Source organism: Lissotriton vulgaris, unplaced genomic scaffold (genome assembly GCF_964263255.1).
Source record: "Lissotriton vulgaris unplaced genomic scaffold, aLisVul1.2 SCAFFOLD_1591, whole genome shotgun sequence".
NCBI classification, from domain to species: Eukaryota; Metazoa; Chordata; class Amphibia; order Caudata; family Salamandridae; genus Lissotriton; species Lissotriton vulgaris.
In genome coordinates this window covers 522,601-541,662 of record NW_028242271.1, presented here as the reverse complement: position 1 = coordinate 541,662, position 19,062 = coordinate 522,601, and the positions used below count along the sequence as shown (strand labels likewise).

At 49.3% G+C, this 19,062-nt stretch overlaps 1 protein-coding gene across 1 annotated transcript in view; it reads right to left on the bottom strand.

The window, feature by feature from the left end:
• Nucleotides 1-15,238: 15,238 nt before the first annotated feature.
• The window catches only part of LOC147669012 (zinc finger protein 638-like), a 472,920-nt gene continuing 469,096 nt past the window's right edge, over nucleotides 15,239-19,062 (bottom strand). Inside the window, exon 15 of the mRNA XM_086948283.1 lies at nucleotides 15,239-15,801. Coding sequence (XP_086804409.1) covers nucleotides 15,661-15,801 — 141 coding nt within the window. The 3' untranslated portion in view covers nucleotides 15,239-15,660. The remainder of the gene's footprint in view (nucleotides 15,802-19,062) is intronic.

The window sequence follows — 19,062 nt, the reverse complement described above, 5'->3', positions numbered from 1 at the left end:
CGACCTGTTCTTCCTCTTCGACCAGATCCAGCACGGCGTGCTTGGTCTTGTGTGGAATCGTGAAGGTACTCATCTCGGCGGCGAAATCTTTTCTCCGCTGCAAGAGGCTTGCCATTTCGGCTTCTAGCCGACGTCTTTTCTTTTCCATCTCGGCCGAGATTTCGGCTTCAGAACGTTCGGCCCCTCTCTTAGTCGCCTGGTTCAGCGGCGAGATTTTCGACGTCGACGGCTTGGACGTCGTACTGGCTTTCGGGTCCTTGGACGGTGCCGAGGCTTTAGGGTCTTTCTCCCTCGACGTCGATCGGTCCCTTTCGGCGACGATCTTCAATGCTTTCTGCTGGTCAACAGCTTTCGGCGCCAGGGACTCCATCTCCGAGGATCCGCTGGGCCTGCTTGTGGTCGCGGACGGCAGATGTCGCTGCGTCGGCGCCTTCGGGCACTTGGCCTCGTACTTTCGAGACTCAGTCTCTCGTGTTCTTGTGGGACGTCGAGTCTCCTACCTTATCAGGCGTCTTCTTGTAATCGGTCTCTACGACCGTGTAGCTGTCGTCTTCGGCGGCAGCGTTGTCCTTCTCCTCTGAGGACATCCCCAGCTCGTACAGCGATGGCGTCGGGGATTTTCCTTCGAGGGTGGAGTGTGCTACCCTCGGTCTCTTCCTCACACGAAGGGTCTTCTGGGCGAAGACGGCGCAGGCGTTGCAGTCCTCGCTTCTGTGTTCTACCAGTAGGCAAAGGTTGCAAACCGGGTGCTGGTCCTTCTGCGCGTACTTGTGTCTGCAGTTCGGGCAGAACTTGAACGGCGTGGTGTCCACCCTCGTGCGTTCAGGCCTCCCTTACCGCGTGGACGTCGACGATCGTCATAGTTCGAGGTTTTCACCTTCTTTTCTCCTCGTCAATGTTCTGCGTAGTCTTCTTTAGTCTTCTTCTTCCAAAAGCTCCTCCAACTTCCACTCTTCTCAGTACTTTCTCCAAAAATGTCTGGAGCCCAACGGGAACGATCCAGACCCGACCGCGGAAAGAAGAATCTGAAGATGGCGCCCAAGAGTGGGAGCTACCGCAGGAAGCATGCCGACGTCACCGGAAATGCACCAGAGGAGGTGTGACGCCGACGCCCACAAGGGCTACAAAAAAAAACAAGTATATGGTTTTCCGTGCCCCTCGGGCATTTATGTAAATTGTGCAACTTAATGTATTTTCGTAAGAGTTTCGTTGTGTGCTCAGTACCCTGTCCTCATAAAGAGTACAGGGCTGTTGTGATCTAAATAAATACACTGTTTATTTTTATAACACTTGTGTGGTGTCCTTTCACTTGGTGTTCAAGGGGTATATGTGATGGTATAACAGCTGGCTTAACACGCCCTCTAGAGTTTAGCCCGGAGACTGCTCGTATCCATGCTTCTAGGATAGCTGGTCTATCGGTTGACTTACAACCAATCACCATAAGAGTTGTTTGGACTGATAAATAGTGATCACGAGAATAGTGAACACTGAATATCAGGCCAACTTCTCACATTAGGTACATATCCAATTGGTACTGGGCCACCGTATCAGACCCTGTAACTCAGGGCATAGGTGTACCCAAGGCCTACCAGGGGCTGCAGCATGTATTATGCCACCCCTGGCTGGCCATCTAAATCTGACACAACTGGCTGCACGACAGCTGGGGCAAGGTGGTGTAATCACCCTTTGCTTTAGATATAGTATACCTATATCTAACCCTAAAATGGACACACAGATTCCTATCAGTCACTCCTATGGCAGGCCTTGACAATCCTGAAGGCAGAGTGCTTGGAATCGTGTGAGATGGTGCTCTTGCATGAGCTGAGCCCGTTTGCAGCTTGCGGAACCAAGTCCTAATAGCTGTTCCATGATAACGCATACCATATACTCTTAAGTGCATTATAATCCTCGCGGTTAAATGCTATCTCTGGTATCGCTTTATCAAAACATGTCGAGTAAGGTGTCATACGAATTGGAATACTAACCCCTCGCCAATTCTGGCGACAGGGTTAGCATTCCACCCTTCTAGAGGGACACGACATGTATGTAACTGTGAACCCGGTTAAAGTTAACTCGAGCCTCAGCATCACAAAATGGATGCTGCCACCACAGACACAAGTCTGACCCCCTGCAGCTGGGAGTCCTTCCAGAGAGGGGAGCTTGGACAAAGGGTTTCCTGTCAGGGGCGGTGCTAGCACCATCCCAGACAGGGTTTTGTGTATCCTGGGTAGGCAGGGCTTTAGGGGAAGGTGACTGCAAGTGGCACCCTGGTGCTCACTATGCATCTGCTGGCTATAACCAGTTCCAGGGGCACACCAGCCCCTGAGCTGGGGAAAGTCCGGCATGGGAGAGGGGTGTAACCACCCCCCTTCCTGGTCCCACCCATGGGCAGGACCTAGTCGCGTGCCAGCCCCTTTTACTAGTATAAAAATAGGAGCGGGCCCCCTTCCAAATTAGATCTTTGAATCCTGAAACTACTTTCTACGAAAGGAACTCAAGACTTCTTCCTAAGATTTCTCCCTTGTGACTAAGGAGTAGTCACCCTGCACCCGCAGGCACCATCTAAGAACACTGCGGTTTGCTGCACGTCCTTCCTCCGGAATCCGACCGACCAGCACGACGAGACCCGGCTTCCCTGGCACCTCTGACCTCTACCTACCTCTACAGCTAAGCTGAGAACCGTAGGTGCGACGAGACCTCGAGGGACCATCCATCATCAGAACTGCACGACTTCTATCCAGCACGACCGCCGAGGGATCCTCTGGTGAGTGCTTTGGGGTCCGAGAAGCCCCGACCCTGAGCAGCTCCAGCACCGAAGTCCAGCCCCCCAGCATCCACGAGATCTGCGTGGGGCCATTCTGCTTTTTGCTGCTCACCGCGTTGTCTGGCTACTAGCCCGCTGGCTTGTGGCCTTCCCCACGACGACTTTAACGCCGCTAGTCTGGTTGCTCAAGACTGGCCCTTGCTCCCTTCCAAAAGAGGAGCACCCCGGACCCTCCTGGTCCACTCCAGACGCCATTTTGAGTCCACCGCGTGGGCTTGAATTTGCCAAGACTTGTTGCCTCAATCCTGGGTCCAGCGACGTCGACAGCAGCAACCATCGTGGGACAGCTCGCACCTCCATCCTGGTCGCAGACAACGCCTCCTGGTCCGTGAGACTGCAGAGCCCAGCGTCGCCCACTCACCTGGTCGAGGTGACTCCATCCGGTGCCATCCTGGTGCCCATCTAATCACTGGCTAGGGATTCAGAACTTGGTCCCCTCTGCTTACAGGTGTCTTCCATCTGCGATCAAGGCTTGGATCCATCCGAACTTCATCACTGGTCGCCTGCCAGCAACAACTTCTTTCAGGCTCCATAGACTGCAACGAGGATTCCCGACGTCTTTCCAGACCTATGCAGCCGCAGCCCCTGGGCTAGGTAACTTCGGCATTTCGGTGCCCCAGCATAGCCTCACTATCCAAGGGTCCAGATCCTTTTTCGTTTTCAGCCTAACTAGTCAGATTCGTCCGATATCACTAACTTTGCAATTTCTAGCATCCATAGACTTTGTCCTGCATCCCGCGAGAGAGTGCACACTCTGCACCAGAGTCCCCTAGGCCTCCTGCTAGTAATCTGAAGGTTCAGTAGTCCAGTCCTAGCGATTCCAAAGCCTATTAGTCCAGTACTTACCTGCTAGTAATTTCGCATTCCACTTTTGTAGTATATGGTTTTTCGTGCCCCTCGGGCATTTGTGTAAATTGTGCAACTTAAAGTATTTTCGTAAGAGTTTTGTTGTGTGCTTAGTACCCTGTCCTCATAAAGAGTACAGGGCTGTTGTGATCTAAATAAATACACTGTTTATTTTCATAACACTTGGGTGGTGTCCTTTCACTTGGTGTTCATGGGGTATATGTGATGGTATAACAGCTGGCTTAACACGCCCTCTAGAGTTTAGCCCGAAGACTGCTCGTATCCATGCTTCTAGGATAGCTGGTCTATAAGGTTGACTAACAACCAATCAATAAGGGTTGTTTGGACTGATACAAAGTGATCACTAGAATAGTGAACATTATATATCAGGCCAACTTCTCACATTGGTGAGCAGCGGTTGGGATTTGAGCTTGCTGTTTTACCACACTTATCCTAAGAATATCATCGTGAAAGATCACATAAGTACTTAGGTACATATAACTCAGCTTAGAATACTCTGAGTTCTACTGAACCAGCTGTTGTAGCTCAACAAGGCTTAGCACACCATGACTACAACTCTTAGCAAGGGATCAGTTGGCAAACAAATAGTGTAGGTAGGTGCATCACTTACACCACACTAGAAGCATGTCTAACCACAGAGAGTCTTCAGAGACCCCTCTTGTGGTTGTGGACCCTCCACAGGTCCCTTCCAGATATGCTGTTCTTAGCTTCCAGGAGATGAGACAAATCTGTACATCCAGGAAGCTAAAAACAGGGTTCTAACCCTACCATTCCTTTTCTGATTGGTCTCTTAGAGACTTATGATGCAAGGAGGTCTGCCAACACAGATACTTCTCATCCAGATGGGTATCTGCCCCCCCTTAGAGGGACCCTTTAGTAACCCTGACCACCACCTCCAGGCAGCAGATGATGCTGAGGAGGAGGAGGAAGAGGAGTTATCAGGATGAGGCAGACAAAGGTCAGGTAGAAGTCAGTAGACTCACTAGGACCAACTTAAGTAGGCATGAGAATGGATTTGGGGGACCCCCAGGGCCACTCTCAGGCAGACTTAACATTGGGAATGGACGAGATAGGTCTGTATCCAGAGGCTCTAACAGATCCATTCGAACCAATGGCTCTCAGACCTCTTCTCATAGAGGGATGTCATCCCCTAAGAGAAGGGAGCATGAAGCTAAGATGAGGGAAGCCAATCTGAGGATTAAAAGGGAAGAACTTGCCCTGGCCAAAGAGAGGCTTGCCTTTGCTAGAGAGCAAAAGTTAAGTGGGTTAGATCTCACTGGTGGCAGCATTCTCCCAAGAGAAAAAGACAGGAGTTTAGACACTAGACACCTGAGTAAGATAGTGCCCCCCTTTAAACAAGGGGATGATATCCACAAATGGATAACTGCTTTGGAAAGGGACTGCACTGTCCAGTGCGTCCCCCAGAGTCAGTGGGCAGCTGTCTTGTGGCTCTCCTTTGAAGGTAAAGGTAGAGACAAGCTCCTCACTATTAGAGCTGAGGATGCTAACAATTACCAAGTCCTGAAAAGTACACAGATAGATGGGTTTGGCCTAACCACTGAGCAGTACAGGTTGCTGTTCAGAGATACCCAGAAAACTCAGTCTCAGGAGTGGTCTGGCTTAACATCGCCCTCTAGAGTTTAGCCCGAAGACTGCTCGTATCCATGCTACTAGTATAGCTGGTCTATAAGGTTGACTAACAACCAATCATCAATAAGGGTTGTTTGGACTGATACAAAGTGCTCACTAGAATAGTGAACATTATATATCAGGCCAACTTCTCACAGGTTGTGTCTACCTCGGGACCAAAAAGGAAGTCAGGGTTAACTGGCTGGTTGAGCAAAGTTGTTTGAATCTCTGGTTTAAACCCAGAGATGCGGAGCCAGGCGTGACGTCTCAACATTACACTAGTGTTAATGGCCCTAGCTGCCGTGTCTACCGCATCCAGTGCACATTTGATGGATGCATTAGAAATTAACTTCCCCTCCTGTATGATCATTTCTGCTCCCTCTTTGTAAACATCAGGCAGGTGTTCCAACAGCTTTTCTAATATGTCGTAGTGAGCCCTATCGTATCTAGCCAATAGGGCCTGTGTATTTGAAATTCTCCAAATATTAGCAGCCTGTGCTGCTACCCGCTTTCCTGACGCCTCCAAGATCTTTGATTCTTTGTCTGGAGGAGGAGCATCACCACTAGTTTGCGAGTTTGCCCTCTTGCAAGCATTGGCCACTACGAGGGAGTCCAAAGGTAGCTGAACTTTGATGTAGGTAGGGTCCACAGGCGCAGAACTATACTTTTTTTCAATCCTAGGGTTGATAACCCTTGCCTTTGCGGGCGCTTTGAAAATGTCCGCAGCATGTTTGAGGACTCCTTTCAGCATAGGCAATGTCTTTGCCGATTTTTCAGAGGTGGAGAAAGTATCATATAAGAAATCTTCTTCCACAGGTTCTGCGTGCATTTCCACGTCATGGTTGAGGGCTGCCCTTTCTATTAAAGCGTTAAACGTCGCTGTGTCTTCAGTAGGCGAGGTTTGACATTGTAAGACTGAATGTCCGGTGCTGCTTGTGGAACAGGGTCTGCAGCATCAGTCCATTGCTGAGGTTCCTCCTGATCACTGTCAGTATGATAAGTGAACGCCGTCAGACCGTATTCATCACCCACGTCCTCCTCGCTTTGCGCTGGAGAATATGCCACTTGTTGTGAATAGCTCTCAACATGTTCAAAAAGAACTGGTGAGGTGGTCGAGTCCTTCTTCCTTTTAAGAGGGATTTTGTACGCCTCCAAGGGATGTTCTGGTGCGATTTTCCGTTTATGGATGGTGAGCCTGCCCGATTCCGAGTCGATGAAGAGTTTCGACTGGTTGTCATATGAGGGATCTTGGAACATTACCCCTCAGGAGTGGACTTCGAAGGCGCGGACAGCCTTAAGGATGTGTCGGTGCCTTTGTGCTGCTCGAGATGCTTGGGTCGAGCCGTTGGCGGCAGACCGTATTTAATTGGAGGGTGACCTGTGGACGAGCCGACCTTTTTAAAGCTTGCCGTAGTGTTTGATCCGAGCTGCTTCGGTGGCTTACTAGCATGCTTGCTTCCTTGCGTCGACTCAAGCTCATGGTGCGTAGCATGTACGGCCTTGGGTGTCGATGCAATCTGCTGTTTCGGGTCGGGTTTTGTCTTCGACTCGAGAGCTTTGCCCAGTAGCGGTTTGAACGCTGAAATCTTCGGCTCAACAGCCTTTTTGGCCTGGAGACCTTTGGTCTTGTCGCCATGCTTGGGCGTGGACATTATTATTATTATTATGTTTCTTATATAGCGCCGGAATCGACCCCCGAAGGGGTATCTCCGCGCTTGCCTTGGGAACCCGTCGTGGCTTTTCCCTGTGAGATATCCCCTACAGTGCATCCCCAAGGTGAAAGCCAGGCATCCCGCCGCGGGGGGCCGTTGTGGAGATTAAGCAAGCTTAATGCCCAGAGTTGCAGAGTGTGAACCCAAGATTAGGTCAGGCACCGAAGCGAGAATTATCGAGTCCATGGACATTTGAGCTCAAGACCCAGCCGCGTCGGGAATTGAACCCTGGTCCCGGGTCTGACCTCTGCTTTAGGGTCTGCCTGCTCTAACCAGTGAGCCACACTTCTCCACACATGCTGGACTGTAGAGCCTGGCTTCGGCGCCCTGGTTTTCGAGGCGGCGCCCCCTATCGACCCCGAAGGGCTTGTGAGAAGTTGGCCTGATATATGATGCTCACTAGTTCTAGTGATCACCTTGTATCAGTCCAAACAACCCTTATGGTGATTGGTTGTAAGTCAACCTAATAGACAAGCTATCCTAGTAGCGTGGACAAAAGCAGTCTTTAGGCTAAACTCTGAATGGTATGTGAAGCCAGCTGTTTTACCACATATAACCCCTTGAATACCAAATGAAAGGACACCACACAGGTTGTTATGAAAATAAACAGATATTTATTAACTAACATACACCTCTGAACTCTTTATGAGGTCAGAGGGCTAAGCACATGACAATACTAAAAAGGAAATACGAGTTCGCACAATATTTACAAGTGCGCCTTAGGGGCACGACAAAACATACTCAAAACAATGGAATGAGAGGAAGGAAAGTACTGTAAGGAGATCCAGAGGCTGGAGGATCGCTGGGACTACGCTACAAACTAGGTAAGTAAGGAGCAGGAGGCACACGGGACCCCCTACGCTCCTAGGGACGGCTATTCTCAGCCATCTAGTCACTTGCCTTGCAGCAGACCCTGTAGCTGACTAGGCGCTGCTTCAGTGACAGACACATCCATCACCGCGATCTTGGGTGAGGAGCCGGAGCAGGCGAGCGGTTCAGGGCTCCGCCTCTCCCGCCCTCACCGGTACAAAATGGCCCCTACAACAAGGGAGCGCAGTGGGCGCGCCAAAGGAAAGCCCATCTGCGCCCGTCCGCGCCCTGACGGGCCCCGGGACTCGCCGCGCTGTTGGCCCTATCACCTATACCCGTGACGAGCTGCTTTCTTACAACACCGGCCACGGCTTCCTTAATGATCTATCACGCCACCGAGCCCAAAGACTGAGGATCCTTGGCCACAGCACCGCAACCACTGACACCACCACTACGTCCACGGTGGGTCATGATAGTCACATAGTGCCCGTCCCCTCTCCCCCTCTTCTGTCCATTGCTTATTTAAACACTCGTTCCATGGTCAAACATAACTTAGACCTCTTCCTCTTATTGGATGAGGATAAGCCGGACCTACTGCTACTTACCGAGACGTGGCTAACTCAAGACTCAGCCCCAGACATTATCTCGGCCTTACCACCAAACTACCAGATTATTCACTCTGACCGGGGCTCCTCTAAACCGGGCAGGGGAGTGCCAGCAATCTTTCGCCACGATCTAAAAATCACAGCCCTGACTAATCTGAAGCTACCAGATTCTGAAAACCTAGTATTCAAAATTGATACGTCCCATTCCCCCATAGTATGTGTCCTTCTCTACAGACCCCCCAACAATATGCCGTCCTTCCCCCTAACGTTTAGAAAACAAATTGCCAACCTGGCTATCGAACATGCCAGGATTTTACTGGTAGGGGACTTCAATTACTGGTTCAACGACCCTAAGGAAAGCCCTCAGTCGCAGGAACTCACCGAGCTCCTTACAAACCTCAACTTCAACCAACAAGTTCAAGCACCAACCCACAGCAAGGGTCACATACTGGACCAAGTTTGGACAAACTCCCCCTTAGTGACATCCCTGGCAATATCGCCATGTTTATGGTCTGATCATTTTCTGCTTAAATTTAGTTTAGCCCAACCTGCTAAAAGCAACGCCGCTACAGCCACCGGCGGCCGCGCCAGGAAATGGAACTCTTTAGCCAAACCTGACTTCATACAAACCTTGGCCACTTCCATCCCTCTCCATCACCATGATGTCAATGTAGCTGAAAGCAATCTTGATCACTGGCTGCAAGAAGCCAGCGATGTACATGCCCCGTACAAACTGGCCCGAAGAGCCGATGCCCAAAAATGGTTCTCTTCAGACCTGAAGGCAAAGAAATTAGCCCTTCGCCAACTTGAACGTCTTTGGCGCCGTAACTATGCCCCTGACGCTAAAACTCGATACATTAGCGCCAGGAAGGAATACATGAAATCCATCTTAGAAGCTAAAACCATCTACTTCTCTGCCCGAATCACTAATTCGACTAATAAATCCAAAGATATATTTTCAATCCTCAACGATCTAACCAATTTGGACAAAGTTCGGCCCAGTTTGCCCCCAACCGAGGCTCTGTGTGACTCACTGAACCTTTTCTTCACTGAGAAAATCGCCACCATTAAATCCAGTATTCCCCGATGCTCAAACCCTTCCCTTTTAGACTCAGACTCTTCTCCTTTGGATTCAGAACCTAAAGCAACCAGCTCACTGTGGGAGTTCACCCCTATCACCCCAGAAATATTCCAGGAACTGTTGATAAGAGTGAAATCAGGCGCTCCTTCTAATAAATGCCCCCCCTACATCTTAAAAGAATGCTTATTAGTGATTCCGGCACCTGCCTGTTCCCTTTTGAATGGCTCACTGACCACCGGACAAGTCCCACGTGCCTTCAAAGAGGCAACAGTAATACCCCTTCTGAAAAAACCGGGCGCAGACCCCACTTGCAACTTAAATTACCGACCCATCTCCCTCCTCCCCTTCTTGGCAAAGGTTTTGGAACCACATGTCGCCAATTGCCTGTCCAATTTTATCGAAACATCTAACTGCCTTGATATCCACCAAGCAGGCTTCCGCCCTGAGGCTGTGGTAGTGGCAGTCCTGGACACACTTAGGGACTGTGCAGACAATCGCACCCCGCAGGCCTTAGTGCTCCTGGATTCATCAGCCGCATTTGACACGGTCGACCACACCATCTTGATCGACCGTGTCACACAGGCTGGCATCCAGGGCACGGCAGCGGCCTGGTTAATGTCTTTCCTGTCGAACCGCTCCCAGTTCGACTGGGTAACTTAGTTGGCACTAAACAAGCTATCACCTGCGGCGTACCTCAGGGCTCGTCCCTATCACCACACCTGTTCAACCTCTACATCTCCCCCTTAATTCAGGCCCTCAGGAAAAAACAGGTTACGGTGTTAAACTATGCGGACGACCTACAGCTCCTATTTACAATTGACAACTCAGCCACGTCCATCGCTTTTTTCCAGTCTACAATGAGGTTCATCCAAGCCTGGATGAACCAGAATCATCTTAAATTGAACCCTGGGAAAACGGAGCTGGTCCTTACCGGGGACAGTGCTAAACACTGGGGCACACACTACTGGCCATCAGACATGGGCCCAGCCCCGTCCCCCTCTCCATCGGCAAAAACGCTCGGCATCTTCTTAAACCGTGACCTTTCGCTCAAAACGCAAGTTGGTCAGGTAGTTTCCAAATGCCTTTTTCAACTAAGGAAAATCCGGAAGGTTCGCCGCCTTCTGACCCGCGAAGCCTTGATACAGGTGGTGCTTGCCACTGATCTCTCACCTAGATTATGCCAACTCAATCTACCTGGGTCTCCCTCAGTTCCTCCTAAAACGTCTACAGATGGTGCAGAACCACGCTGCAAGACTGATTCTAAGCCAGCCCAGATGGCACCCAGCAACCCCCCTTTTGAAATCACTCCACTGGCTCCCGGTAACTCAGCGCTGCATTTTTAAAGTCAGCTGTTTGATGTTTAAAGCACTCTACGGCAAAAGCCACAAATTCATCTCCAAACTGATCATAAAATACAACCCGCCTCGAAGTTTACGCTCAGCACACCTTTGTCTTCTACAAACACCCTCCTTCAAACGCAAAAGGTCGGGTGGCTGTAGATTTGGCACCCTGGCACCTCGCCTATGGAACTCCCTCCCCCTCGAGATCAGATCATGTCCTGACCTCCTGTCATTCAGGAAACTACTAAAGACCTGGCTCTTTTTACAAGCTTATCACTAATCCCCAACTTCCTCCTCTGACCACACTCTGTCCTCACAGCGCCAGGAAACCAACCGGTGGCAGCGCGCTATACAAACCCTTTGTTAACATAACATAACATAACATAACGTGCAGAGTGGAAACTCACGCGGGATGCGTACCAACGTCTATGGATCGTACAGTTTAGAAAGTTACAGATTCCGGACGAACCCGGCAGGATGGAGGGAAAACAGTGGACCTGGACACTAGGATAGTGCACACAGACTTCAGCACCTAGAAGCTTTAGTTACCTAACCCACAGGCTGCGGGTGCATAAGGCTGAAGTTGACTCGGGTTTGCTGCGTTGATCCCGGTGATGCCTGAAACAAGGAGTTTCTGGCAGGCAGCCAGATGGAGGAGTCCGGTGGTTCCAAGGATGGAACTTAAAAGAAGGAGTCCTGAAAGAGAAGGGGACAGAGTCTCAGTCACTAGCCAGTGACGGTGCTGGAATCAGGAGGGAACCAGATGCTGTCGCCGCAGTCAGGTGAAGGAAGGGTCGCTTCTCTCTGTAGCTGCGCGCACCAGGAGCTGCTCTTCACGACCAGGCTGGAGGCACGAGCTGTCCCACGTAGTCTACTGCTGTTGGCGGTGTCGGATCGTCGATCTGGACAACAGGCCTTGGCTAATGCAAGCCACGCGGTGGAACAAAGATGGCGTCTGGTGCGGACCAGGAGGGTCCGGGGTGCTTCTCGTTCACAGGGAAGCAAGGGCCAGTCTGGGGGACCAGACCAGCAGTGTTAGATTCTTCGAGTCGTCGTCTCAGAGGTCACAAGCTTGCCAGCAAGTGACCAGACAACAGGACAAGCAGCAACCAGGCAAAAGGGCCCCACGCAGATCTCGGGGATGCTGGGGGGCTGGTCTTTGGTGCAGGAGCTGCGTCGGTGTGGGGCTTCTCAGACCCCAAGGCACTCACTCGAGGATCCCTCGGCGGTCGTGCTGGAAGCGCTGTGCAGGTTTCGCAAGATGGCCGTCTCCACGTTGCTAGTCGCACCCACGGGTCCCAGCTGTGCTGTGGATGTGGGTAGAGGTCAGAGAGGTCTGGAGGTCCGGGTCTCGTCGAGCTGGGTCGTCGGATTCCAGAATGGAAGGACTCTGCCGCAAACCGCACAGGAGCTTGATGGTGCCTGCGAAGCAGGATGGTCACTCCCTGACCATAGGGGAGATTCTTCAGTCTTCTGGAATCAGGAGGTAAAAGGTCAAGAGTTTCTTCGTGGAAGTTGTCAAGATTAATCCGATTTGGGATGGGACCAGCTCCTACCTTTATTTAGCTAAAGCGGGCTGCACTACGACTAGGTCCCTCCTCTGGGTGGGACCAGGAAGGGGGGTGGTTACACCCCCTTTCCTTTGTCCGGTCTTGCGCCAGCTCTGGGGCGCCTCAGGAACTGGTTTAGTCCGGCATATGCACAGGGACACCTTGTGTGCCCCAGGCATGTCTCATTCCTTTCAGCCCTGTCCTAACTAATACACAAAATCCTGTCTGGGGTGGTGCTAGCACCTCCCAAGGCAGGAAACCCTTTGTCCAAGCCTCCCTCGCTGGAAGGACTCCCTGCAGCAGGAGGTCAGACTTGTGTCTGTGGTGGCAGCATCCATTTTGTGATGCTGAGGCTCGAGTTAACTTTAACCGGGGTTCACAGTTACATACATGTCGTGTACCTCTGGAAGGGTGGAATGCTAACCCCGTCGCCAGAATTGGCGAGGGGTTAGTATTCCAATTCGTATGACACCTTACTCAACATGTTTTGATAATGCTATGCCAAAGTTAGCATTTGACCGTGAGGTTCATAATGCACTTAAAAGTATATGGTATAGCGTTATCATGGAACAGCTATTGGGACTTGGTTCCGCAAGCTGCAAACGGGCTCAGCTCATGCCAGAGCACCATCTCACATAATTCCAAGTACTCTGCCTTCAGGATTGTTAAGGCCTGCCATAGGAGTGACTGATAGGAATATATGTGTCCATTTTAGGGTTAGATATAGAGATACCATATCTAAAGCAAAGGGTGATTACACCACCTTGCCCCAGCTGTCATGCAGCCAGTTGTGTCAGATTTGGATGGCCAGCCAGGGGTGGCATAATACATGCTGCAGCCCCTGGTAGGCCCTGGGTACACCTATACCCTGGATACCTAAGGTATGCTGTACAGGGACTGATAAGGTAGCCCAGTACCATTTGGTAAATGCACCTAAGGTACATGCTTGTCAATTTAGATAGAGAACAGCTAGGCTGTGGGTCTGATTAGCAGGCCCACAGCCAGGGAAAGTTATAAACCAGTGAAGCAAAAAGCAAAAATCGGGGGTGACCATAGGATTGCAGACCCAACTCTCCTACACCGAAGGGCTGCACTAGTGGATGCAAAGACGTTCCTACCCCAGGATTCAAGCCACCTGGACTCCTGAGATGGAGGAAGCGTTAGAGGGGGCAGAGAAGGAAAGGCAGTCTGCAAAACAAACAACTGCGCATCAGGGTGCACAAAAAGACAGACCGATCATGTGGAGCTGGCGGTGCAAAACTGAACGTGCCACCGGATCACCTGAAGGTCAGACCCAGGTACCCAAAAAGGCATCATAGAGGGATGCCTCAAAAGGCAAAAGCGGCTCCACATTGCCGGACCCATGGTGGAGGATCTCCAGCAAGGGCACCCCGACAAGGGAAAGAGGGGGTTTGCTTATCTAAGATGCAGGTGGCCGAAGAGACCTATCTCAAAAAAGCTGCACAAGCCTCGGTAGCCCTCCGCAGAGGCAAAAACAGCTCATCAGTGGGGAAGGGTTCTAGGCTGATCTCCCAAAACACTGATGGTGCGCCCAATGCCTCACGGGAGGGAGCCCCATGGAAGAATGAGGATCCTGACTGGGATCCAGAACACGGCATGGACACTGCGTCGAAACAACACATATCGGCGCCAATTATGATTCATCAGACTCGGCAGCCTCTGGCGTAGATTTCAGTGAAAGGAGTGGAGGCGGAGCTGAGCCTCCGGCGCCGGGACGGGGACGACCCCAGCTCCGGGCAGGTGGCCCCCTTGCCCGGAAGGTTGGGGTGTGCTCAAGTCTGGTCTATGAGCACGGGCAACCAGCTGCAGCACCACGGGAAGCCCCGCGGGGCTATGCAGCGCGGCAGAGGTGCCATGGGTCAAGAGGGGGACCCAGGAGGGCCGTGCCCTAACGACCCCACGTGGAGCGTAGAGGGGGACCCAGCCGGACCTTAACGACACCACATCTCCGACATTCCTGGGAGGAAAGGGCTCAATTGGCACCGGGGGCTAATCCGCCGGCGAGTCCATGGACCCCACAAGAAGCGGAGGTTCCACGGATGCCCCAGGAACGGGAGAGCACCCAAGGGAGGCCTGCAGAGCAGTAGCATTGGCCTCCATTTGAGCCAGAGGTGCCCTCACACCCAGTAAGGGCGGTTAGAAGGGGGACGCTAGTCGGCAGCGCACATCTGGAAAGTTCCAGGAACCAGAGCCCCTGACAACAGAAGGTGAGGTTGACCTAGGCGACAAGCGCCTCGACTTACCAAGTGGAGAATGACTGCCTCGGACCCCAAAGGACAATCGACGGCAGAACCAGACAGTAGAGGGACCTGCAGCAGACAACGAGGCAAGGGGCGAGACATCTCCAACCAGGACAGCCGTGCCGAGAGAAGCTTCATACGGTGCTCCCGCAGAGACTTCGGTTTCAGATGTTGGCAGGTCTGTCACGGACATCTGCCGTGAACAAGAATTACAAGATTTAAAGCCCGAAGGCATCGCACTGTTCCCAACGCAAAGCGTCGAAAATGAGGCCTGAAAACAGGCCAGAGGAGCTCACTCCGGATCCGCATGGCATGCAGAAAAGAAGGAAACCAACGTCAGCTCCCCGGGAGGGACTTATATGACCTCGCTGACGCCACTTACAAGGACGACATCAGGGCGAAGTAGTGTGGCGCCGTCACCCGGCATGCAGAGGTGCTGCTGCAAAAAAATTCCAGATCCAGTCTCACGCCTGGGGATATTCCAAGTTAAGGAATCTGCGGCTAGATGTCTATCAGATTTTCTTCACAACAAAAATACAACCTATTTTTATGAATCGATGTTGGGTTTTTAGTGTTCAGTTTATTATTTATCAACCGTTATGGTACGTTTAAATGTTTTACACTTGTGCATTTCATTAACACAGACTGCTCTGTGCAGTAGCTACCCAGGACGATCTAAGGATTTGCTGAAAACGATACAGGCTGTGAGAACATGATATGGAGAGATTTCACAATCACACCAGATAATCCACTTTCCTACAGCTTCATATGCTATAATTCAAAAATAGAAGACAGTGTTGCATTCTATTGGAATAATGTTTTTATTATTAATGAGTTAAAAAGAATTTACATATTTATAGAGATGTTCAGGGTTCCAGCCAGATAATTTCCTAACGCATACAATGATGGAAAATGTATACATGCTGACCACAGATTGTTTTAAGTAATCAATGTTAGTTTGAAACTGCCATTTGAAGCAGGTCAAACATTAAAATCCAAAAGATTTTTTTTAAACGTAAACATTAGCCGCAGTTGTATCAGATAGTCAATGAAAACAGGAAAGTAAATGAAGAAAGTCACCTTAGATTCTTCAGCTTCAATTATGTCAGCAAATATACGTTCCTGAAAAATAAAGTTACTGTTTAATTTCTGAAACTCAAATTGTTCCCAAAATGTACACAACATACCAATATAAAACAAAACAAATAAAATTACCATCTGTAACACTGTTTTATAGATGTGTAGATCACAACTTATTAAATAAGAGTATGCTTCCAAGGAACCACACAAATTGTTTTGCAAACAGAACTTGGTGGCAGCTATCGGGTGATGCTGCACAAAACCAGATGTACAACCAGCATACACCACAGCAAGTTTCATGACTGGACAAATACAAGACATTACATGTACGATCAGTTGAACACAAGGATCGAGAATGTCACAGCCATAAAAAGAAAATGAACATTTTAGAACAAATAATACTCAACAAAACTAAAGGAATCTGCAGGAATACACTTTTCAATCACAATGATTATCTAAGGAAACTTTCCTAACAAGATACTCATTTCACTAGATTTTTTATGTGAACCACTCCTACCGCAGTCTCTTAAAAGAGGCAAACTAAAGAAAGAGCTCTGAATAGTCTACACTAAAAGGATTTTAACTGCATATCTACTAAATTGCAAATCTGTCATCTCAACAGCATCTAGGTAGTAGAGCATGGAGCGGTAAGAGAAAAACAGCTAGTATAGCCATATGTAAACATACTAGAGAGACTTAAAGCTGTTTTCTGGTCCAACAAACTTCAAAGTCCTCCAAAGAGATCCATCATCAAAGTAAACCATAGTTGATGCATTGGAAAGATACTTGAGAAACATCTGGGTTTTTAAGCTGTGCATTCACAGCCAAAAATAGGTGTTCTGAGGGATGAAACCTGGGTCAAATCTTTAATCTTTGGAGGGACAAGGAACCATGTTTGTTGACAGCATACCAGCCCAATAACCTTTGAATGTACAACCACTAAAATATTGCATTAAGCAATTGTTCCACTGTATCCAGACCCAACAGCATGTCCCACCCACACCTCCCCCCCCCCCCGAGAAAATAAATTGACATTTCAGTCATAAAAAATAATCAGAAGTACTGCAGAACTCTGCAATAAAAACAGATGTTCTTAAGAACCCTCACGACACAGTGAATAATGCACATAGGCAACCCCCTGGTGTAAGTTCTGTCTCCCCAAAAATGTCATTGTGCAGAGGGGTGCTCTAAAGGTAAGAGTCTGTGTGTGTGAGGGGGTGGTAGGAGGGTTACACTTAAGGGCCTACAGGGACATCTAATCTACTTGAGAATGCGAAAAAGGTTCATGGAGGTATTGAAGTAGCAAGGCACAGCATCAATGTAAGAAACTGGCTATATATATACTGCACCTAAGTCAGATACAGTGTGTGTCCAAGGGTCTATAGAGGTTTGGCAGAGGTTAAAGTTCGATAAGAACCTTACTCTCTAAAGTGGTAGGTTTGTCAAGCAGTAAGGCAGTATCAGAGAACCGTGTAAAGCATTTGATCTACGCACACAGCCAATGAATCCACACACTCCAGAACTGAAATCTAGGCCAATTGTTTGTATAAAAAAAATATACTGTTTTATTTCTAGAACCAAGCAAGCCTGGTACATGGGAGCATTAAAATATTTCAGTAGTAAATTAGTTGTATGAACACAGTTCAAAATTGCAGTGTAACTTGTACTAGTATTGGTTACAGTTTTTAGTAAGCAGTTTGCAACACATTGCAGGTAAAGTACATTCAATTGAATAGACTTAAGTAAAATGCAGTCAATTAGTTTTCAGATTACTTTTGCTAACTCGACATGCAGCAGCATATTAGCATAGCAACTAAAGGAGCCAACTTCCAAATCAACACGTTGAGAAAACTCAAACCCTTCCTACCACCCAAGGACTTCCAAACTGTGGTACAAGCCTTAGTCATTCCTCGCATAGACTACGGAATTGTGGCTCTCAGCGGGCTCCCCCTGACAACAACGGCCCCCCTAAGAGCCTCCCTGAACGCGGACGCGAGACTCATCACTGGCTCAAGAAAACACTCGCATATATCCCCTGACTTAAAAGCCCTGAACTGGCTGCCTATTGAAGCCAGAATTCAGTTGAAAATTGCCTGTATGACACACTCGGCCATACACCACAAGGCACCCAACTACCTCTCTCATAAGCTGACCATATCAGGAGGCTCAAGATCCAACAGAAGCACAAACACTCTCCTCCTGAAACCACGGAGATTCCGGAAGGAAAAAACATACAAACGCTCCTTCTCTGGAATGGCACCTAGGATCTGGAATGCACTCCCGCCAGAAACCAGGCTTAACCCGTCCACTATACTCTTCAAGAAAGAGGTGAAGGCCATCCTTATGGCTAAATACACCTAAACACTATTGATACTGGAACAATGACAGCATTTGGCTCCCACATTATCGGCCTCAATAACCTGCAACACACCCACTACTGACTAATGCTCTGCCTTCAACATTGTGTTTACTCACCCTCTGGGGTGCTATAATCTTATCCGCGTAGACATTGTACGGCTTCCATATTATAGTTTCTTGATTGTTATTACTCTGTATACTCTTGTATGATTGATACCCTATTTTTGCAACTCACTGTCTACGGAATCTCATATTGATTTAAGAGTCTTGTCTATCCTACCTACTGTTTCTGTAAAGCGCTCTGATATCTGCAAAGATCTTGTTCGCGCTATATAAAACTTTAAAAATAAATAAATAAATAACTCAGGACTAGATCCAGCCCTGGGACATTTCCTGAAAACAGTTGAAAAAATGTGTTTTGGTTATTCGCCTGATTTTTAAGGAATAATCAATGTTATCATAGAAGGAAGGAAAAAGCTACTTACCAGTATGCATCGGTTCTTGGCATGTAGAGCTGCAGAGTCGTACACTATGCATTAGATCGCCACCTGGTGTTGGGCTCGGATGATTGCAGGTTGTGGTCTTCTTGGAGAAGTCTTTGTAGTCACGATATAGGTGACTCCTCCCTTGGACAATACTGCGCATGGGCATCGGCTCCATCCTTAGATTGTTTTTCGCCATGATGGGAAATGATGGAGTTAGATACAGTAGGAAAAAAAGGATTTCCATGTGTGTGCATCTAAGTGCGATGAGAACTAGAATGGATACAGGTCCGGGGAGGCGGGAGGGCGTGTACAACTCTGCAGCTCTACATGCCACGAACAGATGCATACTGGTAAGTAGCATTTTCCGTTCGAGGCATATGAGATGCAGATCGTACACTATGCATCCATTGTGCAGCAGTGTCTCCCCTAGCGGTGGTTGCCTGTATCCATTGCAGTAGTC